Raw genomic sequence first — 25,403 nt, forward strand, 5'->3', positions numbered from 1 at the left:
CTGACAACATGGAAGGATCACATCTGTGTGTTTGTTTGTGTGTTTGTCAGAAGACAGAAGTGGAGCCGCTCTGTTCTTCTGTCTGAAACTAACAAACTTCTTCTCCCCTGACAAACGGCCTCTTCAACCCGTTACTCAGCTTTTCCACTGTCACTTAAATAAGTGATAACAGTTCATCTCAGAGACACATTTATCTGGACTGTGCACGTCTCCACAGCCCGAAGAGTCTGACAGATTCATGAGTAAACTTTAAATATCTCACAACCTACTTCACTCCTCAGTAAAACCAAATACATGCTGTCGTCAGGAGTTTCCTCCCAGTTTGAGCTTCGTCTTCTAGTTTTGTTTATGTGAAGTGAAGATTTCTGACGTTTGTCTGGATCTCAAGTCTCCAGCTCGACTTCCTCACACGCACATGATAGAAAACAGATAAACAGATATTTGTCGCGTGACTTTGACTCTGACATTTGATTCTCATGAGCACAGTTCAGCTTCATTTCACACTTTACTCGATGCAGAACTTTGGATCTATAAGTTACTTCTGGTTTTTAAGTTGAACATTTCGATAAATGTCTCTTTATGGTGGAAATGTCCACTTATTATCCTGCTAACGGTTCGTTATTGATCCATAAAACCTTTACAAACGATTTACTAACTATTAAAAATAAGTTAAATCTCTGACGAGTTTAATTTTTGTTAAGTTTGTTTTTTAACATTACATAAAATCAGCTGAACTCATCCAGAGAGTTGGTGCAGGGACGAGCTGCGAGTCACAGAGGAACTCAGTAAACTTTGGTTCAAGGGAGGATCCAAGAACTTTCACTTTCTTTAATTTCACAAGATCTGAAGTTTTTACTTGTGAATAATTCATGGATTTTGATGAAAAAAATTATATTTGACTGTAAGTCTGACATCAGATTCGTGTGCAGACAGTTTTTCCATATGAGCGAGTCACATGGTGGAAGCTCGTCTTATCAGTCACACCGACTCGGAGGACTTTTTCCTCTCATGTGTTGCTCTTGGCCCGGTCGGCTAACGGGCTGTTCCCTCGCCCCCTCCCTCCCTCCCTCCCTCCCTCGCTCCGGGCCCAGACAAAGGGCCGTCCTGCTGACTGCGCTGCTGAACGCCTCAGAGGTTTGATCCTGGTATTCAGGACTTGGCGCTCACCAACGTGAAGCCAGAGCTCTCCTGTGTTTAACGTCGGCCTTCTGGCTGCAGAGGAAACAGATTCTTTTGGCAGATTCCTACGGGCCAACGTCCTCCAGTTACCCAGAAACCAGGACGGGTCCAATAATAAACAACTGACCTCAGAGGATCAGGATGTCACAGACGTGTTTGAAGCTGTTATCTGTCTGACATGTTTCTCTGATTGTGACACAGGTCTGAGGCACATCTCCATCCTGAAGTTGGCTGGCACGGATCTGGCAGACATGGGCGGAGTCCTGGAACTTTATCCAATCAATGGTAGGAACTTTTTCAAATATAATAATCAATGAACTGATTGGAATTTGGTGGTCAAAGGTCACTGTGCCCTTGGGAATGAAACAGCTCAGAAACACCTCGAGGGAATTTCTTCAAATTCGGAACAAACATTCACTTGGACTCAAAGATGAACTGATCAGATTTTGTTGGTCAGAGGTGAAAAGTAAAGGAAACTGTGCCCTCATGAGTCTGGGAAAACAACCTATGTAAACTGAATCTGTTAGAGGAGGCACTGACCACAGGGCGGTAACTCTAGATTTTATCACAACTGTTCTCAGGGTCAAAGGAACGAGAGTCAGGCTTGTGAAAGCACAAAGATTTCCTCTTGTAGAATTAATTAATAACAGTTAACTGTGAGGTCTGCAAAGTGAAACACTTCCTGATCCTCTGCTCTGTGCAGGCAGTGCCACGGTGGAGCGCGAGGGGCTGTCGGGGAACCTGGTGCAGGACATAAGGAACTACTTCCAGATCAGCCCCGAGTACTTCTCCATGCTGCTGGTGGGGAAGGACGGGAACGTGAAGTCCTGGTACCCCTCACCCATGTACTCCATGGCCATCATCTACGACCTGGTGGACTCTATGCAGCTGCGCAGACAGGAAATGGCCATCCAGCAGTCACTGGGCATGCGCTGCCCCGAGGACGAGTACGGTGGCTATGGTTACCACCAACACGGATACGAACACGGTTACCAGGAAGGCTATCACCAGGGCTACGGTTACTAACCGGTGCGTGGGCGTGCTCCAAGCTGGTGCTTCTCTTCTTTCCTGCCCCAGTGGTCCTGAAGGTCTTCTAGCACTTAGTGGAAGCTGCGGCCTTCACCACTTCTTTCATGTGTAACACAGTCGGTTCCTTCTGACGACTTTAGTCTGAGCTGGTAATCCAGTCAATGGGCAGATGAGGCTCAGGGATCTGTTGAATACTTCAGTGTTTTACACCTTGTTGCAGTAAGTTTCCTTGACTTCAGGTCAAATTCACATCGTGGTGTTTCCAGCACAGACCTTTATTTTGTAGATATCGGGCTGAAATAAGACATTTATGTATTTATTGGACATCTGCTGCATCCGAGGTGCAGTTATCGACTATTGTATGAAACTGAATCACGTTTTTTTCTCTTTTGTAAAGTTTCTTTGCTAAACAATGTTCTTATTTATACTCTATTGTCCTATATGAAAATAAACATTTGTTTGCTACCACTCGTGGTTTTTGAATTTGCTCACAAGATTCAGTGTAAGAAGAAAAGCAAGAATATTTAGAGCGACGTCTCCTCCTAGTGGCTTAATACGATGTTGACTGGGGAGGACAACACATTCCTCTATAATATTTCAAAATGGATGTAAAATAACAAAGCTTATGATCCATTCTCCAAGTTAAACACATTCAAAACACGACTATTATCCTGGAGGGTGTTCGATCATAAAAAAAACATGTTAACTTAGTTTAAAAATTTATAAAAGTTTGTTCAGTGACAGAAGCTTGACTCTTTCTGCAGCCGCAGGTTTGGCTACAACATTTTTTCTTTGCATTTCACTGTTTAAAATGAAACATTAACACCATAAAAATACATGTGCAATGATATTTTAACACTAAATATAAAACACAGTAAATTATACAACAGAAAATATCAAGAAAATGTGGTTCAACCAATAACTTTCTCTTAAACACTCCCCCCCGTCATCCATCCTCCCTTTACATTCCACTACTGGACGTTGGCTTGCAGTTTATTTCATAGTGGCATTCATACATCATCAGATTTTATGGCACAAAACAATTCAAAGTATTTCACACTGGCAATACATCGAAAAACGTAAAGTTCAAGGCCGAGTAGAAGAAGCGTGTTGTGCTTTTGGTGAGTTTAGTCGGTGCTGTTGGTTGTGGATCAGATAGAAGAAGTAAAACTAGGAAACACCAGGAATCCTTGGAAATAAAAAGTGAATAACACAAGCCCTTAATGATCCGTGTCTCCAGCAGATACACAACGCTGGTGTTCCTCACAAATAACAGCAGCCACACACTGACAGGCACATTTCAAAATACACACAATAACCTCACTTACTTACAAGTGTCTGACAGACACAATCACATTCTGCGTCTGAACGTTCTCTCTCATCCACACTGTGACGTCCAGGAGAACAAGTCTGTTGTGCAGTTTGTCGTCTTGTGTAGCCGAGCGTCTTGTGTAGCCGAGCTACAAAGACTCGTCCTCAGACTCACTGTCTGTGTTGGGCTTCGTCAGGAGCTCCAGCTCTTCACCGTCCTGCAACACAAAGAGAATCAGGATGAGGATGACGAGCCGATAGAACCTGCAGACACGTGTTTCTCACAGGATTCAAACTCAAACTGATTTTTCATCAGGATCCATTCATTACTTTGAGAAAAATGTCAAAACGTCCTGTATCATAATGTTAAGGAAAATGGAGAAATACTTCTTGGATCTGCACCAAAATAAGAAGAGTTCTTCCTGGACTCGTACTGGATCCTTCCACCAAGTTTAGTTTTAATCTGTTTTTGCTTAATCCTGCTAAATGACTCGTATGAAAACAAAAGCTCTTTGGGGGAGTTTTGCACTCGACTCATCCGTTCTACTTCGACCTTCATTTGTTTACTTGCTCTGGATTGTTTTCTTTTTAATATCCTACTTTTTGAGATCTGGTTTTACTCATTTAAAAACATTTCCTCTGTTTTATCGTTTTGTTATTTTATCTTTATCTCATCTTCTTCAGTGTTTGTCATCCGTTTTCATTATTCTACCTTTATCTTTGTTTTTCCTGCCTTCGGTGTTTCCTCGTTTCAACGTGATGAGATTTACGACGTGTTTCCTTAGTTCCTGTTGACTATTATTGTTTTGCTCTGTGTGTGGACAGGTTGGGGGGGGGGGGGGGGGGTATTGCTTTTATTCCATAAAGCACTTAATGTTAAGTTTGATTAACTGATTGATCACCAAACATCTTTCTAAGTTGCTTTAAGATAGTGGAAGATTTTCTGCCTTGAAAACCGTGAGAAAACTTTACGTTTCAAAGCCACAGAGATTAGTTCCTGTTTTCCCACAGAGACAGAAAACACGTGTTATTCCACATACAGGAGGTTTTCCTCAGCCCGAGACAAGTCGTGGAAACTACCTCAAAGTCCTGCTGACTCCAGGACAGTGACCTCATCAGGCCCCTGTGGAGACACGTCCTGTTTAATAACTTCCTCTTTCAAAATCCAATAGACTGCAGTGACCTAATGAAATTACGAGAGGTAAAGGCCCCAGCGTGAGTCCCACCGTTGTTTTCATAGCAAGGAATCGGGTTTCCTGCTGCTCTGAAGAAATCACATTATGGAGGAACGCGAGCCAAGTTTCCTGAGGAGAAGGTGGTATGTGTGTGGGAGGAGAGGAAGGGGCTTTACACGGGGGCTCGTGTGCGTGACTACTGAAAGACGTGTGGTTCCTACCCCTCTGGACCTCTCGGACACCTCTCCGTTGATGACCCGCAGCTTTTCCTGCTGCAGGGCGTACTCCAGGTCCTTGGGCCGGCTGGCGTTGTAGATAAAGATGGCCAGCAGGACCACGGGAGCCTGGAGGAAGAAGTCAAGCGAAGGGCGGAAGTCGAAGAGGAAGAGGGAGAAGGTGGTGACGAGGACGGTGGTGATTTGTCCCGTCAGCACGTGGAACATGTTGTCTCTGAATTTCAAGATGAAAGCCACAGATAAACCCAGGGCAGCTGGAAGAAGAGAAAAGAGAGAGAGAGAGAGAGAGAGAGAGAGAGAGAGAGAGAGAGAGAGAGAGAGAGAGAGAGAGAGAGAGAGAGAGAGTTCTTTAAATGAACACGTTTACATTCCTCGTCTCAGCTGAAACTTAACAAGTTGTTGTTTATTGGTTTTAATAACTGCAGATTTCACCTGGAGGCAGTTGTCCCATAAATATCCTCACAAAACAACAGAACTTTATTTGTTTGAAAGCTTAAAATTACATTTTCCTGACAAGCGACCTTTGTAATGTCTTTGCTGTCCAGGAAAAACCACATCACTGGTCGTTTGTTCATCTGGACGAGTTTATAATCAGTAGCAAGAGCAGAAGTAACATTACTTTTTAATAACACAGCATAAAGTCTTTAGACATGAACTTGTAAGTTGTACGAAACCATCACACTTGAAAACTAGAAGCTGAGTTTGCGTCATCTTTTCAACCAGTCGAGGAGTTAATCTCCTTCTCATCAGGTGTAACCACGTTTAAAAACCTGGGTATATCCACTCACTTTGTTGTAAACGAGGATAAGATCACCTGCCTTCATGATTTATTCACCGTTACTCACCAGTGACCAGCACCAGACCCAGGGAGTAGAGGTTGTGACCGTGGAGGAGGCCACAGTGAGCGGTGAGGCCTCGTGCTTCACTGCCGAGCCCGAGGGTCAGACCATTGAACACCACACCGAAGCCGTATCTACAGCAGCGTGCAGGAGAGACGCAGGTTTAGAATGAAGCACAGTCGGCAGTCCTCTGATTATGTTTCCATTAAAGTGCGTCTCACAGTTTACTGTTCTGGATGAAGATGCTCTCGGTCAGCTGGTCTCCCTCTTTGAAGATCTTCTCGTTGTAGATGTTGGCCATGGAGGAGATGATGCACTGGAGCAGCAGCAGCACGTGACCCACGCCAAAAGACTGAAGCTTCTCCACAATCCTGTTCCTCCAGAGCTGAATGGACGGGGAGGACGCCCATGTGTCATTGACACTGTGACGAGAGCAAAGAGACGATGGACAGAACTGAGTCGGACGTTTTCAGTTTTTAAAAATGCTGTTGATGAAATGCTTTCCATCCCTAACCCCAGTTTCCCCGACTACACGCTCCGGTTCTATATGAAACTGAAACTGACACATTCAGGATAATAAAGCTGCCGTTATTGAGCTAGAAAATAGGAAGTGAAAAGCACACGTCTCACTTCACACCAGGAGAAGTCATCATGTTGTGACAGGTGTTATCATGTGTGATAAACACGGTTGGTACTTTGTCCTCACTTGTTCCTCATTTAAATCCCTGAAGTTCTTTGTTTATCAGCCGTTTATCTGTGGGTGAGAACGTTACCTGCTGTTCCTCATCTGCTCCAGCAGCTGTGTGTACAGCAGGCAGGAGTTGGAGGGGGTGGACAGGGGGTTAAAGTGGAGACTGTGCACAGCGACGGCGTTTTGGCTGCTTCCTGATCCCGTCGTCAAGGACACGATGGCGAAGAAGAGGATGACTAACGCTGCCCACTGAACCCAGGACAGGCGCCTCCTGGAGGAAAAGCAGAGAGACACAAAATTAAAGTTTTATCTGTGGTAGACATGAAAATCTAAAGCTCGCTTGAGGCAACTTAAAAATAATAAATCATTAAAACAAAATGGAGGAGAGGGAACTTTTCCTCCATGGTAGCAGAGACAACTTACTTCAAAACTATTCTGAAGAGTAAGGCTGTGGTCAGGATCACAAAGTTGGAGAACAACACTGCCATCGCCTGGAGACGAGAGGAACAACAGGAGGTAAAACAGCCGAACATGACGACTGCATCTGTAACATCTGGATTCTAAAGGCTGGTATGAAACCAGATGGAAAATCTACTTTAACATAACGTTTGTCAAAGATTTGTGAGGTTTGCATATTAACAGGAGTTTAAAAAAATGAAATTTATGCAACAAAATCTCCTCAAGAAGCCAAAGCTTGTTCCCTCTGGTGGTGAGGCAGCGTGTTTGCATGTTAACTAACAGGCTGAAGGTAGGTCATCACAAAGAAGATGATGAGGTTGTCCAGGAAGTAGAGGAACGCAGGGATGGCCCACTTCAGCGAGCTGAGGAAGGACGCGCTGGAGGAGCAGCCCAGATCTCTGCAGGATCGACCCTCTGAACAGACCAGAGGAGGAAACATACGTAAGAAAACATGTTTCATCCACAGATTCAACACAGAACACAGCTGGGACTTGGACGTTCACCTCGAACTATGACCCTGACTGACATAATCAGACAGAAGATCAGTTTGATGGCCTCAGCGAGTAGATTGACAGACGCCGGGAGGAAATCATACTTGTTCTCTGTAAATAAAACAGACAGATGTTATGAAGATGGTCTGAGGAATCTGTTTAAAAACTGTAAGATGTGTTTCTTCGACACTCACCTGCGTTGGCAGAGAATTTGAGCAGCAGGATGCGACTCGTCCCCAGAGCTACGAAGCCCAGGCCGAGGGCGAGGGTGTAGGCGGACGAGCGGGAGCACAGGCTGGGGCAGGACTGGCAGCGCACCATGGCTGACACCGGGACGTGAAGTGGTCAGACCTGCTGGTTCATAACACAGAAAGAAACCGTGAGACGCCGTCCTTCAGTCATTGTGGGAAATGAACAGCTCGTTTTTTTAAATAAAACCTTTTTAATTCATGATTGAAAACTTCAATGTTCTGATAAAACATCAAATGTCTTGTTTTGTTTGACTAAAAGTTCAAATAACCAAAGATATTTAGTTGTTAGTGACACGTGACACAGAAAAGCAGGATCTTTGTACATTTGAGAAGAATCAGAATTATCAAAAGTTTTGTTTGTACTTTAGCTTGAAAAATGAAAACAGAAATTACTTCTCTGAGTGTTAGTTAATAAATTAGTTGAATAATAGTTTGACCTCTAGTTCTTTCAGCTGTACGATCACTTTGGAGGCTGACAAGTGTTTTTATTAGTTTTTCCTCCATATCTTTTTATTGGATTATATTAAGATCCAAGTAAACAATGTCAGACACAGTAAAAGCTTCATTTCTGTTGGATTCTTCTGTCAGACTCCAACAGTGATATTGAATATGAATAAAAGTGGTTTATAAGGTATTTGTTCCTCACTCGTGTTGAGGGTTAAAGAAGAAGGATCTTGAAAAACCCTGTGAGACAAATTGTGAATATGGGCTAAACAAATAAAATCTGATTGATAGTGATAATGTATGTTGTGCCTTCAATTCAATTATATTTGTATATAGCCAGATCACAACACACATAATCTCAAGACAATAAACATGAGGAGATAAAACAATACTATAGAAAAACACAACAGTTCCCAGATTTGGTGCTAAACTAATTAAATCAAGTTACAGTCACAGAGAGCAACAGGTTAAACTGTTAAACTAGTAGTTTGCAATATATCTGTATATCTGTCATATAAAAAGGAGAATTAAAAATGCTAATTATCTTAAAAATCGTTAAAAACTAGTTTGACTGAGGAGTGATTTTTAAATGTTATTGATTACTTTAAGGCTCTTTATGGTCTGACACCAGTTTATATCTTTGAATTCCACCGTTTACCTCTGAGCAGCTACTGTTTATCTGAAGACTTTACCTGAGGTGCCAGGTTATTTAGGTATTTTATCTCTATTATTATTATTATTATTATTAACCTTACTATTTACTGTGTGTACCTCACTGTGTATTTCAACCCTCTGTTTTCTGTTGTGTGGTATTTTGTACTTTGTGTTCTCTATAAATAAAGTTATTAATAATTTACACCTGACAATAACACTAAGAAGTTATGGATATTATTGTCAGGTGTAAATAAGTTTAAAAACTCTTTGTTCACAGTAACGTCACGGAGCTGCGAGTCATCACTGAAGTAACGACTCAGATAGTAACTGAGAGTAACTGCAGCTTGAGAAGTAATTTAATAAAACACGGTTATTAACTCGAATGGTTTAATGTGCGCACATGACGTCAGGTTCCTGTGTTTACTCTCAGAATTAGAGAAGCTCACAGTTAGCATCGCCATGTTTCTTCACACAGACACACAACAACACACAACACACGTCCCCTCACACACAGACACACACAGACACACACTGACACACACTGACACACACAGACACACACTGATACCTCCAGGCTCCAACACAACGTGAGAAAACAACACAACTCACCCACAACTTCGTCTTATTCTCTCCGGCACATCTCAGCTGCATCCGACTGGCAGCACTTCCGGGTTAGTCCGCGCATGCGCCCTGGGGTTTTTTTCTCGGGGTACCCCTGCCTCTGATTGGCTGAGCCTGACTCTGATCCCCCCGCCTCCAACCAATCATCTCTCTCCGTGGATAAATCGACCAATCAGAGGGAGGGAATACAAGAAGAGTGACGCAGCGTTGACGCAGGTGAAGTGTTGACGTCACCCTGCACTGTGACCGGAAGAGCAGGTCACATGACTGAGTCCGCGCTCACCTGGAGGAAGGTCTGTGTGAAACGTGTATTTATACTTTCATTCAGTTTGTAGTTTTCACTCAGTTTGTAGTTTTTATTCAGTTTGTAGTTTTTATTCAGTTTGTAGTTTTTATGCAGTTTGTAGTTTTTATTCAGTTTGTAGTTTTTATGCAGTTTGTAGTTTTTTATTCAGTCATGTGATTTACCACTAAAGTACTGAACACAACAGGGGCGTAAACAGAGGGGGCCATGGAAGGTCATGCCCCCCCCCCCCCCATTTTCTCATAGACTTCTATAAAAACAACCAGTGAAGTCGCCCCCTGCTGGTCATTTCACAGAATACAGGTTTCAGGCACATTGGCTTCACTTTGGAAACCCAGCGTCCATTTTAATAAACACTCCATGGCACAGACGGAACCTTCACTGATGCACAGACTATGGCTCAGAATGACAAGATGGCTGGTTCGTGTTTGGGGCATTTTGGCTTCACTTTTCTACAGTGGATAGAATCGGGAAGAAGAAATGTTCATCTTTATTTACATTCTATAATAAAGACCCACACCAATTAGATCTTAGGCTTATTTACTGGTGATATAAATCAGTCTCTCTTTGTGGCCAACTCCGCAATGCTCATAAATAACAAGCACATAACAGACAAACAAATAAAGTTGAGGACGGGCGTTGTCTCCATATGTTTCTCGTACAGGACGTTTTCATGTGTTTTCATGGTGATATGGACATTCTGAGGTCGGAGACGTTTCCAGGGTTTGTGTCAGAGACGATGGAAGAAGAACCTCCCTTCGGATGATTCACAGCCAAACACATGAGGTTTCAATTTCAAGAGAGAAAAAACAAGAGACACAGTTCATTGCCCCGGGACATAATGTTTAAACGTGTGTGTGTGTGTGTGTGTGTGTGTGTGTGTGTGTGTGTGTGTGTGTGTGTGTGTGTGTCACTGACAGATAAAGCACAGAGCCAACCTCCCTGGCAGATCACAGCTTCTTGACTTGTTGTCGTGTCCAGTGTCACCTGGAGGATTCACCCCAGACATGCAGCTCTGTTTCTGGGCTGGAGCTCGGTGTCTCCTGCCCGTCCTGGTTCTTCTGCCCGTCCTTCATGTCCGAGCGGCGGAGCAGCATCCACCCAGAGAGAGACACTACTACATCGCTGCTGTGGAGATACACTGGAAATACTCTGACAATGACACGCACAGGTACAGTACTGCCTTTAGGATTCAAATGAGAAGAACTAGATGTGAAAAAGGCATTTTTTAAATTATTTTTCATTAGTATTGATTTATTCTAAATTCTTTCTGTCTAATCTTCTGCTGCTGAAGTTCTTTGTAGCTTGTAATAGTTCAGTTTGTCGTTCTTTCATTTCTTTGTCATCCTTTTAATCAATTATAATCATATCAATTGTTGTTTTTATATATTTAGACACAGACTAAGTCAAACACTTTAATTTCAATAAAAGTAAAATGTTCTCCACATTTTTCTTGCGTGTTGACTAAAGTCTTGTATTTTTCCAGCTATAAGAAAGTGGTGTTTCGAGAGTATGAGAAAGATTTCACGAAGGCGAAGACTCATCCCTCCTGGTTAGGTAAACGCTGAATTCACTCTGCTTCTAATTAACAGGGAAACATTTTTTACTGTCTTCAAATTCACTTTGTCACACAGATAAAAACACTTGTTTCATAACTATTATCCAGAAAGGAAATGGTGTGTATGTATATTTGCAGGTTTCTGAAATGAACTCAAAAAACAAAGAATAAATTTAATCTGCAAAACATTTGAAACAAGAGAAAAATCTAAAGATGCTGTTAAAGGATTTATATAAGACATAGAGTGATGGTAGAACAATAGAGGGTTTGAGGTTTATGAAATAATAATAATTATAACAATAATTTCACCCAAGGACTCATGTCATAACTAAACAAATGAATAATTAAAAGACACAAAACACTGACTTCTCTGTTTGCTGTTAATTTTAGCTTGATTTCCCCTTAATGTGTCACCTCTCTGCAGTTAATGAATTATAAAAGCAGCTGTTTTATAATTAGTGTTTCGCTTTCTTCTAATGAATAATAAATATGTCTAATAACACTAATAAATCAGCAGGAAACTATGCAACTGTCCCAAATAACAATAATAAACTTATATAGCTTCTATTAAAAAACAGTTAAGGTGCTTTACAAGTCAAAAACGAAATTTGGTGAATAGGAAACAGTTAAAAAAGCAAACTATTAAAGAATTTAAAAGTAAAGATAAATAGGATAAAATAAAACTATGAGATGATTAAAATAGATGGTAAAAGCAAAGACAAAATATTAATGAATTAGTTCCAAAGTGCATGGAAACAACGAGGAAGGAAAGTTAGAGACAGAAACTAAAGCTTTAGATAAATAATAAAAATGGTGAAAGAGTGTCTGGTTGTTAATTACAGTCAGTGAATCAACAGTAATGACACATGAAGAAGGTGATGAGTCAACATGAACTGACGTTATCTGCTCTGTTGTGTCATGTAAACACACACACACACACACACAGTGGATTGTGTTGCGTGCGAGAGTGTGAAGTGCGTGTTCTTCTCTGCAGGTCTGCTCGGACCCACCCTGAGGGCGGCGGAGGGCGAGACCCTCGTGGTCACTTTCAGGAACATGGCGACCACGTCACACAGCATCCACCCACACGGGGTCGCTTACGGGAAGCAGTCAGAGGGTGGGTGTCCGTCAGATGACTCCGCTGTGGTGACCCGGAGACACAGCTGTACCTCAGTGTGTGTCTGTTAGAGTCCTGGTGGGAGCTCGTCGTGTTACTCATTCCAATACTTACACAGGATTGACCAACACAACAAACAACGTTGTTTGTCTTTTTCTGAAATATTAACCCGGACAGGCCGATTCTCAAAGAGCTGAAGTCCAACAGGGCACTTTGCTGAGCCGACGGAAATCACCGTCTGACTTTATGTGTAGAGAGAAATCTAAAAAAGACATGACTGGAACTGGAGTTTCAGGAAATTGAGACTAAATGTTCCTTCATTTGCTGAAAGTCAAAGTGCAGGATTCAAAATGAAAGAAGCTCGAGGGAAGCTCTTCTTTAAATCTTCATTATTTGGGGGATTTAAGCAGAATGTCACAAATGTAATGAAGAAATTCTGAAAACATCCTCAGACCCCTGCACAGCAATGAAATGACTCGGATTCAACCCGGCTGTAGGGTTAAGGTTCACCCGGGTTCCCCCCTGTACGGTGATTAGTTCGATTCTTTGTTTGTTTGATTGATTGTAAAACAGATTACACAAAAACAAATGAACCTATTTCCACGAAACTCGGTGGAAGGTTGCGAGGTGGGTCAGGAGGGAACTCAATACATTTTGGTGCAGATCCAGGAATTTGTCAAAAACGTTTTTTCCCAATGAATAATTCCTGGATCTTGCAGCCTGATTGAATTCCAGGGACTGTCGGGCCGTGTGGAGGTTTGAACTCTACTGAGTGACGTTCTAGACGTTTTTCTCTCGTTCAAACTGCATTTGCTTCTCGTTCTGTCTGCAGGAGCCCACTACTTTGACAACACGTCACAGAAAGAGAAAGAGGACGACGTCGTGCAGCCCAACTGCGAACACGTCTACTACTGGGAGGTGACGTCAGACGTTTCACCGCAGCCACACGACCCCGTCTGTCTCACCTACAGCTACATCTCCCACCAGAACGTCGTGGAGGACTTCAACTCCGGCCTCATCGGCGCGCTGCTCGTCTGCAAGCCTAGTGAGCAGAGAAACACCAAACACAACATGTCAGCTGCTCTGAAGTCCACTGGGTCAACACCTCTGGTCCCTCTGTCCCCGTTCTCTCTTTCAGAAAGCCTGAATGAGTCGGGGCATCAGATCAACTTCCACCAGGAGTATGTGCTCCTCTTTGGGGTTTTTGATGAGAAGGAGAGCAGGTACAAATCAATCGGCCACGCCGCAGACAACCACGTCAAATACACCATCAACGGATACACCAAGGGATCCCTGCCAGGTCAGTCGCTCAGAGAGTCACGTCTTCACTTCTTCTTTATCTGTAGCAGCAAATTAACTTTAACAAAGTTATGGTAAAGTAAAAACAATGAATTTCTTCAGCATCATCATCAACTTTGTCTATTTTCGACGTCATTAACCCGACTGCATGTCAGAGGGAAGCAGTGTTTTTATAGATATAGTTATTAGATAATATGATAGTAATATTTCCATAGTTTGCTGGGTTATTGTTGAATAGATTAACTCTTGACAGATATTTAGTAAAAGAAACGTTTTCCTCTCTCGTCCACATGCAAACAGCAAAGTCAAGTCAATAAAAACAAACATCAGTGCAGATTTACTTCACACATGCTCACTGCTGCTTTGTGTCATGAACATGAAACCAGAAACAAGAGCAACACCAATATACCTAAAGAAGAAGAATCTCACTGAGCATGCTCACAATTCTTTATCTGACGTTTCTTCCACTGCTGCTTGTCTGTACAGATGTGTAGCACATGTGTGTACATGAATTCCAGACAGTGAAAAACAACATTTTCTGCATGAACACGACGATTCAAAGATGAAACCCACCAGCTTCCTGTTTTCTCTCCAGATGTGAGTGTGTGCGCTCATGCCTCCGTGAGTCTGCACCTCTTGGGCATGAGCTCGGAGCCGGAGGTTTTCTCGGTGCACATGAACGGGCAGGTGCTGCAGCAGGCCGGCCACAGAGTGTCATCAGTGGGTCTGATCAGCGGCTCCACCGCCACTGCCAGCATGGTGGCCATCCACACAGGCCGCTGGCTGCTGTCGTCACACATCAGCAGACACATTGAAGGTGGTTTGTCTGCACTGGGATGAATGGATCCTCTGTCCACCACACATGTTACCAGTGGCTCTAAATTTGTACTTCCTGCTCTTGCAGCTGGCATGCACGGTTTTGTGGATGTGAAGACGTGCGACGGCTTCGAAACTCCACGCCGACGGTTGACTATCGCACAAAAAAGAGGAAGCAGCGAGTGGATATACTTCATAGCCGCTGAGGAAATTGTCTGGGACTATGCACCTAACATGCACCAACATATTGATGAGTAAGGTTTTAAAACACTGATCAAACACCCTCTGGGTTTGATTCAAGGTCACACTGCTATATTTTCATTTATGACCTGATATATATGATAGAGCTGCTGATTAGTGGATTAAATCAGGACTGAACATTTCTCTGTTTTCCACTCTTCTGCAGTCACAAAGCTGAAGTTCTGTTTCCAAGATGAAATGAAACCTCTCATCTCTTTGTGCAGGGACTTCAGGCTGCAGTACTTGAAACAGTCATCGACACGCATTGGTCGGAAGTACAAGAAGGCCGTGTACACGATGTACAAGAACGATTCATTCACAGAGAGGACGGAGACCAAGCAAAGGAAAAATGAGCTTGGGATCCTGGGCCCAGTGATCAGAGCCCAAATCAGAGACGTTATCAAGGTGAGATCGGGCTCGTTTAATGTTGAAGCTGTTTTCTAGTTCAAAGAGTTCAGAAAAACTCAAGAAGATTTGTCTGTAAATGTTCATTCTGATCTAAATCCAGCTTCTTAGGGATCAGTGTTTGTAAGGAATCCACCTTAAAAGCAAGTCAGACAGTTATTCAGTCAGTGACACATTATATTAAATGATTTAGTAACAGAAGAATTGTATTCTCCTATTAAAGAATAAATTACTAAGACAGCCGACCGGATCTTTCTGCCAAGACCCAACAGGCCCTTAAATTCTGCATCAAATCCATCATGTTCATTTGGACACATTTATAAAACTACTGAAGATAAATATAAACTGTTCGTTCTCTGCTGAATCCACATGATCAGTGTCAGTCCCCTTTCTTAAACATCCATGAATATCTCGCCATGTTAAAGACAATGTGATGAAAATGGTGTCAGCAGAGTTTGAGTTGTCCACCTGGAGGAGAAACAAGTGTCTATGAAACCTTCTGCAGCTTCTCCACTGTTGTGGTTTTAAACACTATCAAAGCTCAGATTGTTGACGGACTTTGTGCCTTCACACGTCCTCCCGGCCTTTTACAGATTGTTTTTAAGAACATGGCGTCCAGGCCTTACAGCATCTATCCACACGGTCTGACAATCCTGAAGTCAGAGGAGGGAGTCAACTACCCAGAAGGAGGTAGAGTCTCTTCTCACCATCAAACTAAATGATTGAACACTAATTAGTGACGATGTACTGTATCTAATGAAGTGCTTTGTGATGCGGTTGCCAGGCAACCATTCTCACGGGGTTCAGCCTGGCGAGACGCACACCTACGTCTGGAGAGTGGTGGAGGAGGATGAGCCTTTGGACGGAGACTCCCGATGTCTGACTCGGATGTACCACAGCGCAGTGGACGCACCACGTGACATCGCATCAGGACTGATCGGACCGATCCTGATCTGCAAGAGTCAGTCGCTCAATCTCAGGAACGTGCAGGTAAAGCGCCGATGGGCAGTGACGGTGGATCCATGAAAACAGCTGCTGCTATTCTGATTGACATGTAACTTACTACCTGACTATTGACAGTCAAACAACATTTCCACAGTGTCGAAGGCCCAACTCACCTAAAGTTAAAATGTTCTATAAATGCCAACGGACCAATGAGGGTTTTGGTTTGTTTCTCCAGTTGAAAGCAGACAAGGAGCAACACGCCGTCCTCGCTGTGTTTGATGAGAACAAGAGCTGGTACCTGGATCACAACATCGCTAACAACTGCAATCGAACCCAAGTCAACAAGGCCGACCCCGACTTCTACAAATCCAATGTCATGCACAGTAAGTTTTTCTGTCATCAGATGAGAGATTTAACAAAAGCTCATTCAGCTCATTCATGCAGCTGCATTGCATTGACTGATGTCGACGTCCATTTCCCTACAGCGATTAACGGTTACACGTTTGAGAGCGGCCCGCTCTTGGGCTTCTGCAATGGCGAGATAGCAACGTGGCACGTGTCGAGCGTCGGAGCACAGGACTACATCCAGACGGCTACGTTCTATGGTCACATGTTCAAGTTGAACGAGCGGCTGGAGGACGTCCTCAGCCTCTACCCCATGACCGGAGAAACCATCACCATGAGCATGGACAACCTCGGTCAGTCACAGCTTAACAGGCCTTTTCATGTCAAACTGGGATATCGTAGAGGGAAAGGAGAAAGTGAATATACTTTTATATTTGAGACCGTAAAGAAAAGGTCAGAGGTCAGACAATTGGAAGCAAATGTCAGTTCCAATTAGTTAGTTTTTGATTTTACAAAAGCTACTCACATGATTTCCCTGAAACGTTGTGGAGGGACGGTGTATGACTCAAGGAAGGGCAGATCTTTTTTAATTTCTAGAACATACATTTTCCTTGATTTCTCAGAAAATAATTCATTGATCTAGCTGAAAAAATCCGGCACATTTAGAGGACTGATATTTATGAGTGTGTGTAATCTGGTGCAGATCCACATAAAAAAAAAATCTGTACTGTATGTCCTCAATCTCGTTTTTTTATCTTTGTGTGTCTTTCCTCAGGTGTCTGGCTCATGGCTTCTCTGAATTCTCATGAGACGACCAAAGGGATGCGGGTGAAGTTCCAGGATGTTGAGTGCTATCGCGATTACGAGTACGATTACCCTGAGGAAAAGGGCCCTTTCACCGAGTGGAACCCTCAGACCATGGAAGACATCAAGAAGGAAGAGGAGAAGCCGGCACATAAGAATGTGGTGGTGGACATTGACACAGACAGGTTTGCAGAAGAGTTGGGTATCAGGTCCAGCAAAAACCCAACGTCCGACATGGAGCAGCTGGACCTCTCTTTCCTCGACAACGACACCATTGATGTGCCCGACGGACCAAAACCAAACACAATGAACAAGACGTTATTATCAAATCGTGAAGAGGCCGATGGAGTGAAAGTCACAGTGCTTGATTTTCTGAGTGAGAATACGACACGTATACAGAACACAAGTGCAGCGTCAATACTTAACACTTCTTCCACATTGAAAACAGAGAACACGACCGTCTCATATAACAAATCACCGAAGGACGAGAGTATAACTACAAATAGCAACGTTTCTCAAAATGCTTCTAATCCTGATAATGACGCTGTGTCTGACACGAAGAACAAAACTTTCCACAACGCTACGGAATTATCAGCTGCTGGAAATGTTTCTGCAGAGATTACAAACCTGAGAGTAACCAAACCAGAAACTGCTAATCTTACAGTAACAGAACAAGAAACTACGAACGTTACAGCAGCAGAACAAGAACCTACAAACATTACAGCAACAGAACAAGAACCTACAATCATTACATCAACAGAACAAGAAACTACGAACATTACAGCAACAGAACAAGAAACTACGAACATTACAGCAACAGAACAAGAAACTACTAATCTTACAATAACAGTGCAAAAATCTGCAAATCTGACACCGACTGGAAATGTAAGTTCCCTCTTGGAGACTGAAAGACATAAGGTAACCCTGACTGGTGATAACCGGACGTCTGCCGAGGACTCTGAGGAAAGACTCACCAGAGGAGACGTGTTCTCTTACTCTGATGCTCAGTCCAACACCAACAGTTCCCTCAGTCTGCCAGAGACACAGAGGAAAGATGAGAATAACACAGCAACTGACATGTCAGCAGATGCAACATTGTCCTCTCTGGACGCTGGAGAGTTTAACGTCAGCAGCACAGACAGACACAACCTGACAATCCTTGTGTCAGAGGTGGAGAACGACAGAAGCAGTGGTATCGACTCTCTGAGCACTGGAGCAGAGCTGGAGAACAAACCACATCCAAATCTATCCAGATCAAACTCTTCAGGGTTGAGGAACGAGACATCGTCTGCAGAAAGAAACGAGACGGTGGATGGGGATTCGTCCAGATCCAGTGGTGGAGTCAGAACGGGAAGTTCCGAGGATCTTAGTGCCACCGTGAGCAGGGAAGAAATTCTGATCTACCTCGGAGAAAACGACATGGAGGTGATTAAATCCACCTCTGTTAAAACACAGGGCCACAACTGGACTTACGAGGGAACTCACCAAACGGAGCCCATGGAGATTCCCGACCACATGGTGAAATATTTCCCGAGAACGACCCCTCGATCAACGCCAGCCCCAAAGAGGAAGATGAAGACGGTGCACCTCCGACAGAGGCCTCAGAAGGGTGAGGGCATGAAAACCAAGAGGAAGAAGGTGTACAAGCCTATGGCCAGGAGCAGTTTGCCGTTCTCTCCTCGTGGATTCAATCCAGCTATGACGCCACGCGGCGCCCGACCCAACATGCCGGTCCCCTTCTCTGATGAGGAGGAGCTCATTAACATGCCCGTGGTGATCGGCATGCCGCGGCATGACTTCAGTGACTACGAGCTGTATGTTCCTGGAGATGAACCAGATCATCTCGGGATGGATGAGCAGGACGTGAAAGCAGATGAGTATGAATATGTGGTCTACAAAGACCCCTACAGCAGCCACGAGGACATCAAGAATATGTACCTGGACGAGACCTCCAAATACATCTTGAAGTACTCAGGCCCCAACGTCAGGACGTACTTCATCTCTGCAGAGGAGGTGAAGTGGGACTACAGCGGCTACGGGCAGAGGTAAGCTCCCACAACGACGTTAGAAAATTGTGCATCAATAAGAAACATCAGAAAGTGAAATGAGGTCATGCTGTCGTCACAGGAGACAAGACAAAGTGCAACTTAACACCCGGAAAACGACGTTCGCCAAGGTGGTTTTCAGAAGTTACACGGACAGTAGCTTCAGCACCCCCGACGTCCGTGGAGAGATGGACGAGCATCTGGGAATCCTGGGACCGGTCATCAAGGCCGAGGTTGGACAAAGCATCATGGTAAGACTGGATCCATCAGCTGGAAGTCTGCTGTTATCTATCTCATCAAGGGATTTATTTGTACAGCACGTTTCTTAACAAGAGGATAAAACTAAAATACATTTGAACAATAGAAAATAAACTAATTTAAATTCACTTCGAGATCAACGACTATCAGCTGAAGAAGTGAGCAGATCCTATCCGATCCGATTGTGTAAAGCTTAAAAATCGATAAATCTTAAACTGATTGTGAAAACCAACAGGAAGCCGATGCATATATTTGAAATGAACTTCAGTTCAACTCTTTACTTGATCCTTAAAAACAAGTCGACTGGTTTTATATATAAAGGAAACAAGAGAATTTCAGTTTTACCGTTGTTAAGTCTGAGGAGGTTTTGAGAAGGAGGTTTCTTGGACTGTAACTAAATAAATAACTGTGTGTCGTCAGCATAGCAGTGAGATTTATTTAGAGATTTATGATACAAACTGTGAAGACCAACACAAAAGATAGAGACACAAACCATAACCGTGTTCTTCCTCTCAGGTGGTGTTCAGGAACAACGGCAACCGGCCGTACTCCATTCATCCAAACGGGGTTAGCTACACCAAGCAGACCGAGGGTCTGTCCTACGAGGACGGCTCCAAGTACTGGTACAAGTACGACAACGAGGTTCAACCCAATACCACCTTCACGTATCTATGGAAGCTCCCTAACGAGGTCGGGCCAAAGCCGAGCGACTCTGACTGTCTGACCTGGGCCTATTACTCAGGTGTCAACCCTGTGAGTACTTTGTAGATGATTAATAACTAATTATATGTTAAAAAGGCTATTAATGAATTCAGAATCATCTGTAATCTATCATTCAATTTATGACTGCATGAAAAAGTCACAGAATTTTTTTTTCACCATTATTACACAAACGTAAACCTTTAAATTAAAACAAACAAAATTGTATATTGTGAAGTCTATGTTTGGGTTGTGCAAAGTGAACGTGTGGTTTGAAACTACAGTAATGTTACTGTTGCTCTGTCTCTCAGGAGCGGGACATCCACTCGGGCCTGATCGGGCCTCTGCTGGTGTGTCGGGAGGGAACCCTGAGCGGGAACCTGCCGGACATCAGGGAGTTCGTGCTGCTGTTCATGACCTTCGACGAGTCTCAGAGCTGGCTCTACGAGAAGAACCACGAGATGATGCAGAGGAAAAGTCGCAGGAGAAACTTTGACCCTCACTTCAAGGACAAGCTCAAGTTCCAATGTAAAGAATGTTGTACTTTCAACTGGTCTGGTTAAAATAATCCTGCACCCGGAATAGTGAGAATCTTCCTGTTGTGTCCTCAGCCATCAACGGGATCATTTACAACCTGAAGGGTCTGAGGATGAACACCCACCAGCTCGTGCACTGGCACCTCATCAACATGGGTTCTCCCAAAGACTTTCAAAGTGTCCACTTCCACGGCCAGACCTTCCTGCACAGGGGGACCGGCAGCCACAGACAGGCTGTCTACCCTCTGCTGCCCGGTGAGCACTGACGTGTCCGTCCAGGAGAATTCAGAAGAACCTTATTTATCCAGTATTTGATGGTGTTTGATGTGAGCTTGGCAGCAGAGACATGTGTTTCAACTCATTTACCGAACTGTCTGCAGGGAGTTTTGCGACTCTGGAGATGCTTCCTGCCAAACCTGGTCTGTGGCAGCTGGAGACAGAAGTTGGCACTAACCAGCAGCAGGGAATGCAGACTCTCTTCCTGATCCTAGAAAACGGTACAAACAATTCAATAACTGCTGCACAATCTAAAGATGTTATATTGTGTTTTAATATTGAGATATTTCTTGTGCTTGTCCTCTAAGACTGTAACCGTCCGCTGGGTCTGGAGTCAGGCAGCGTGAAAGATGCTCAGATCACAGCAATCAACACCAGAGGTAAACATTCCTCCGGCTGTCAGATACAGTGTCGTCCTACTGCCGTCACACAAGCTGTGAGAGCAAACACGTCACCAGTCTAACCACAGTGTTTCCATCTGCGCAGGATACTGGGAGCCGTATCACGCCAGACTGAACAATCAAGGTAGATACAACGCGTGGAGCACAGAGCGGAACAACAGCTGGATTCAGGTGTGTGTGTGTGTTATATGTGTGTAATCATTATATCTGCACATCTGCACTTGCTCCCTACGTGATGACAACGTGAGTGTCTCTGTGCAGGTGGACTTCCAGAGGCCAGTCGTGATCAGTCAGGTGGCCACTCAGGGAGCCAAGCAGATGTTTAACTACCACTTTGTGGTCAAGTACTTCATCTCCTACAGCACCGACCGCAGGAAGTGGATCTTCTATAAGGGCGACAGCGGGGGCCTCAGGAAGGTGGGCGGGGTTTGATGGCCGCTTCGATAAATGTAGCAGTTGTGTTCTCTCCCTCACAGAAAACTTCCAAGTTATACGCTCCAGAATCTGCTGGTGACACTTTACGTTTTGTAATGTTGAGAAATGAATCATCATTAACACCTAGAAACCTCCTCGTCTCTCATCAGGTCTTCATTGGGAACCAGGAAGCGTACGTGACAAAGAGCAACACCTTCTCTCCACCTCTGATTGGACGGTTCATCAGACTCCACCCCATGAACTGGTACAACAAGGCCACAGTTCGCATGGAGTTCTACGGCTGCGAGCTCGACGGTAAAGTCTGTTCCTGCTCGTGTGAGAAAGAAAAGGATGAAATACATCAATATCTGTGTCACACACTATTGGTTCTATCTATCTAATCTGTAATCTGCGGCCTCAGGATGCTCGGTGCCCCTGGGGATCGAGAGCGGACTCATTGGGGATCGTCTCCTCACTGCCAGCTCCACGGCCTCCAGCTGGTACTCTGGACCCTGGAGACCGTCCCTCGCTCGCCTCAACAAGCAGGGAACCACCAACGCCTGGCAGGCCAAGGTACTGACTCTAATCCTGACCAGCAGGTCAGAATGGACACCTTCAGATTCAGCTATAGAGTGAAATAAAGATGAAGAATATGTCTTTACTTACTTCTGTTTGATTAAAATGAAGCTAAAATATCTCAGGTGCTGCCGTCTGACATCGTCTGCAGCGTTTTTATTTAATAACAACTAATTAAAGCCAAACTACTGCAGCCAGCCACCAGAGGGCGATCCAGGCGATTTGGCTTCACTTGTGGGAACTTTCATGTCCTCCATCTTTATCATAGACTTTACGTAAAAATGTTCGTACATTCCAAAAACCTGTCTTCTGTGTAGTGACCAGCAGGGGGCGACTCCACTGGTAGTTTCTATAGAAAGTGACTCTACTTCTCACTTTATAACGTCAGTAAACATGTTTCTGTCTCAGTCTCTAGTTTCAAGTCTTCTTCAAACAGCTGATCTCATTTTGTGAATTATGATAATTTAGAGTCAAACAGACCATAAAGCACCGGATGTGTTGGGGGTGGATACCACAGTGTGATTGACATGTAGCACCGTCCAATGGGTGCCAGTGGGCGTGTCCTCGAGCTCTCCGTCAGGCTCCGCCCCCAGTCCTCCCAATAATGGTTACCTCTGGTTTCTAAAAACCAAGATGGCGCTGAACAAACTCTCTGTCTGTGCTTCTCCTCCTCAGTACCATGACATGAGCCAGTGGCTGCAGGTGGAACTGCCGCAGGTGAAGAAGATCACAGGTATAATAACGCAGGGAGCCAAGTCTATGGGGACAGAGATGTACGTCATGTCCTACACTCTCCAGTACAGCGACAACGGGATCAACTGGATCCAGTACACAGACGACGAGGAGTTCCAGTACAAGGTGCAGCAAGATCACATGGGAACTGGAGACACGTGAACCAGGAGCAGATTCTAATCGATGTCTTGTTTCTTTCTCATCACATCCAGACGTTCTCAGGAAACAATAACAACAACGACCACGTGAAGAACTACATCTACCCCCCCATCTTCTCACGCTTCATCCGAATCGTCCCCCACAGCTGGACGAGCTCCATCACCATGAGGGTGGAGCTGCTGGGCTGCGAGTTTGAGTGATGCAACACACACTGAACTTGGCTAAGATCAAGTCTATGTAACAATAATAACTTTATTTGTATTTATCTAAACAAGGTTGCAAAGTGCTTCTCAAGGTGCATAAAACAAATGATAAACCTTCAGATGAGTTTTAGAAAAGCAAACCATCAGTAAACTTTAGGCCTCGGAGATTCTTTGATTGAGTCCTTTGATCTCACTAACGTCATCTGCATCACATTTAAGCATCAAACAGGCTCCTCAGAAATATTTAAAATGTTATTAGATTTCCTTTAAATCTAATGAAGCTGCACCAAATTACACACACACATAGAAATTAAATCCCCTAAATATGTGGCATTTGTTTCATCAGGATCTTTGTAGAGGATAAAACATATACAGATATATACGAAATCAAAGCTTTTATAATGTAAACACAAACATGCATTCGTTAAACTCATCATAGTTTGTCGAACTTAACTGAAACATAAATCTCCTAAATATCAGTTTCTCTCTGGTCGGGTTCAGAGGTTTTGACCTAATAGGATGTAAAAGTGTTGAATTATTATATTATATCTTCATGTGTTTTTAATGCTGTTATTTGTGTCATTGGTTTGTGCTTCATACTTTTCCTTGTGCAAAGAAACATTTAAATAAATTCTATATAGAGAACATTCACTTCAGTGTATCTAACGCAGACACTCTGGTTCTATGTGATACAATTCTTCACTCTTTTGTTAATATTTCTGTGATTTTTAAAAACTCGTTGCATTTCTAACTCTGACACGTCAAACTTTGTACTTCATGAAACGAATAGAGATGAATGTAAATATGTAAGTAGAGGCCTTGTAATTTATTTTGCAATAAATAAGATGCCATATGATGGACCCTTCTTATTTGTACCAGCGATGAGCTCATCTCAGGAGCGTCGGTTTCTCTGCTACGAGCTCGTGAACCCTGGCGTCGTCATGACCGCGTCACCTTCAGCACCTCTGCTCAGACCAGGTCGTTCAGCGGCACCTTCGGGGCCAAAGGTCAACAGACACGTGCAGCTGCAAACACATGGAGTGTTTATCCATTTGTTGATCGTGTGGAACTGGTCAGTGGACGTGTGAAGGTCCCAGCATGGATCCCCTGCCTGTTACTGGTCTGCTGGAGACCAGTGAACCCACAGGTAGGTTTATTGCAGCGTCTGGGAGAAGTGAGAAGTTTGACTGTGGGAATAACGGATGAAATCATGAGGTGACAACTACTTTATTGTTGAGGGAATTCTGTTGCTGCAGATGTAGGAGCTGGTGGACGTGTAGGTTCCAGACATTTAATCGGATTCTACTCTTTCAAACATGGAGATCCTCCAGTTGCCAAGTGAAAAACACAAAACCTGGATATGTGAGAAACGTCTGAGAAACAAGTGACACCAGGTTCCTGTAGAGATGGTTCTGAACCTGCTCAGGTAACGTGACGCTGCAAACCAGCACATCAAAGTTCACCAGATGCAGAGCTCACCTTTCCCCAGTCTTCATCACCTCCCCCTCGCTGATGAAGACTGGTGATCCGGTCGAAAGCCCCTGAACAGACGAGTAGGTAAGGAAGTCAGTGAACTTTGAGATGAGATTGTTTTGTCAACTCCTGTTAACAACTGGGAAGCTAAATGGAAAAGATCCCTCCACTGTGATTCTGAGCTTCCAAACACCAGCTGCATCTCTGCGCTCTCACCACCAGGTGTCGCTGCAGCTTCACTTTTAGCAGAGGTCAGATTCAGGCACAACATCCTCACGTGTCTGATCAACATCTGTCTGATGAGATCAAAGGAGCAGATGTGGCAGCAACCAGCATCTGTCTGAGAAACAACAACACGGAAACAGGTGGAAACATGTGACGACTGCGTTTCTAAAGTCAAAAACACAAAAACACATCG

General features: G+C 43.9%; 3 protein-coding genes across 5 annotated transcripts in view; 2 read left to right on the forward strand and 1 right to left on the reverse strand.

Annotated features, from left to right (window-relative positions):
- Positions 1–2,673, forward strand: part of ccdc80 (coiled-coil domain containing 80) — a 12,447-nt gene extending 9,774 nt beyond the window's left edge. Inside the window, exons 9-10 of the mRNA XM_034574254.1 lie at positions 1,381–1,464; positions 1,883–2,673. Coding sequence (XP_034430145.1) covers positions 1,381–1,464; positions 1,883–2,205 — 407 coding nt within the window. The 3' untranslated portion in view covers positions 2,206–2,673. The remainder of the gene's footprint in view (positions 1–1,380; positions 1,465–1,882) is intronic.
- slc35a5 (solute carrier family 35 member A5) lies at positions 2,463–9,468 on the reverse strand. Of its 3 annotated transcripts, none has more exons than XM_034574258.1 (11): positions 9,369–9,468; positions 7,605–7,764; positions 7,423–7,521; positions 7,200–7,333; positions 6,884–6,951; positions 6,543–6,731; positions 5,991–6,191; positions 5,776–5,903; positions 4,916–5,184; positions 3,571–3,737; positions 2,463–3,527 (listed from the first exon to the last, which is right to left on the reverse strand). In XM_034574258.1, exons 2-10 carry the CDS (start codon positions 7,729–7,731, stop codon positions 3,669–3,671), a joined length of 1,284 nt encoding a protein of 427 aa, XP_034430149.1. In that variant the 5' UTR covers positions 7,732–7,764; positions 9,369–9,468; the 3' UTR covers positions 2,463–3,527; positions 3,571–3,668. The 3 variants fall into 3 exon arrangements, with proteins under 3 accessions (XP_034430149.1, XP_034430146.1, XP_034430148.1); XM_034574255.1 differs by having other exon boundaries at positions 3,564–3,737; XM_034574257.1 differs by having other exon boundaries at positions 3,564–3,737; positions 7,605–7,761; positions 9,369–9,458.
- A 1,079-nt stretch (positions 9,469–10,547) lies between these two features.
- f5 (coagulation factor V) lies at positions 10,548–24,366 on the forward strand. Its single transcript, XM_034574962.1, has 27 exons — positions 10,548–10,855; positions 11,171–11,241; positions 12,237–12,359; positions 13,192–13,404; positions 13,498–13,659; positions 14,254–14,475; positions 14,563–14,728; positions 14,939–15,119; positions 15,713–15,809; positions 15,904–16,109; positions 16,300–16,447; positions 16,550–16,762; positions 17,185–18,008; positions 18,093–19,258; positions 19,341–19,509; positions 20,033–20,269; positions 20,527–20,743; positions 20,827–21,006; positions 21,132–21,248; positions 21,336–21,407; positions 21,514–21,599; positions 21,690–21,845; positions 22,013–22,157; positions 22,264–22,415; positions 23,094–23,276; positions 23,363–23,510; positions 23,807–24,366. The coding sequence occupies exons 1-26, from the start codon at positions 10,692–10,694 to the stop codon at positions 23,507–23,509; spliced, it is 5,817 nt and encodes a 1,938-aa protein (XP_034430853.1). The 5' UTR covers positions 10,548–10,691; the 3' UTR covers position 23,510; positions 23,807–24,366.
- Positions 24,367–25,403: the final 1,037 nt, after the last annotated feature.

The sequence above is a fragment of the Hippoglossus hippoglossus genome, chromosome 21, assembly GCF_009819705.1.
Source record: "Hippoglossus hippoglossus isolate fHipHip1 chromosome 21, fHipHip1.pri, whole genome shotgun sequence".
NCBI lineage: Eukaryota > Metazoa > Chordata > Actinopteri > Pleuronectiformes > Pleuronectidae > Hippoglossus > Hippoglossus hippoglossus.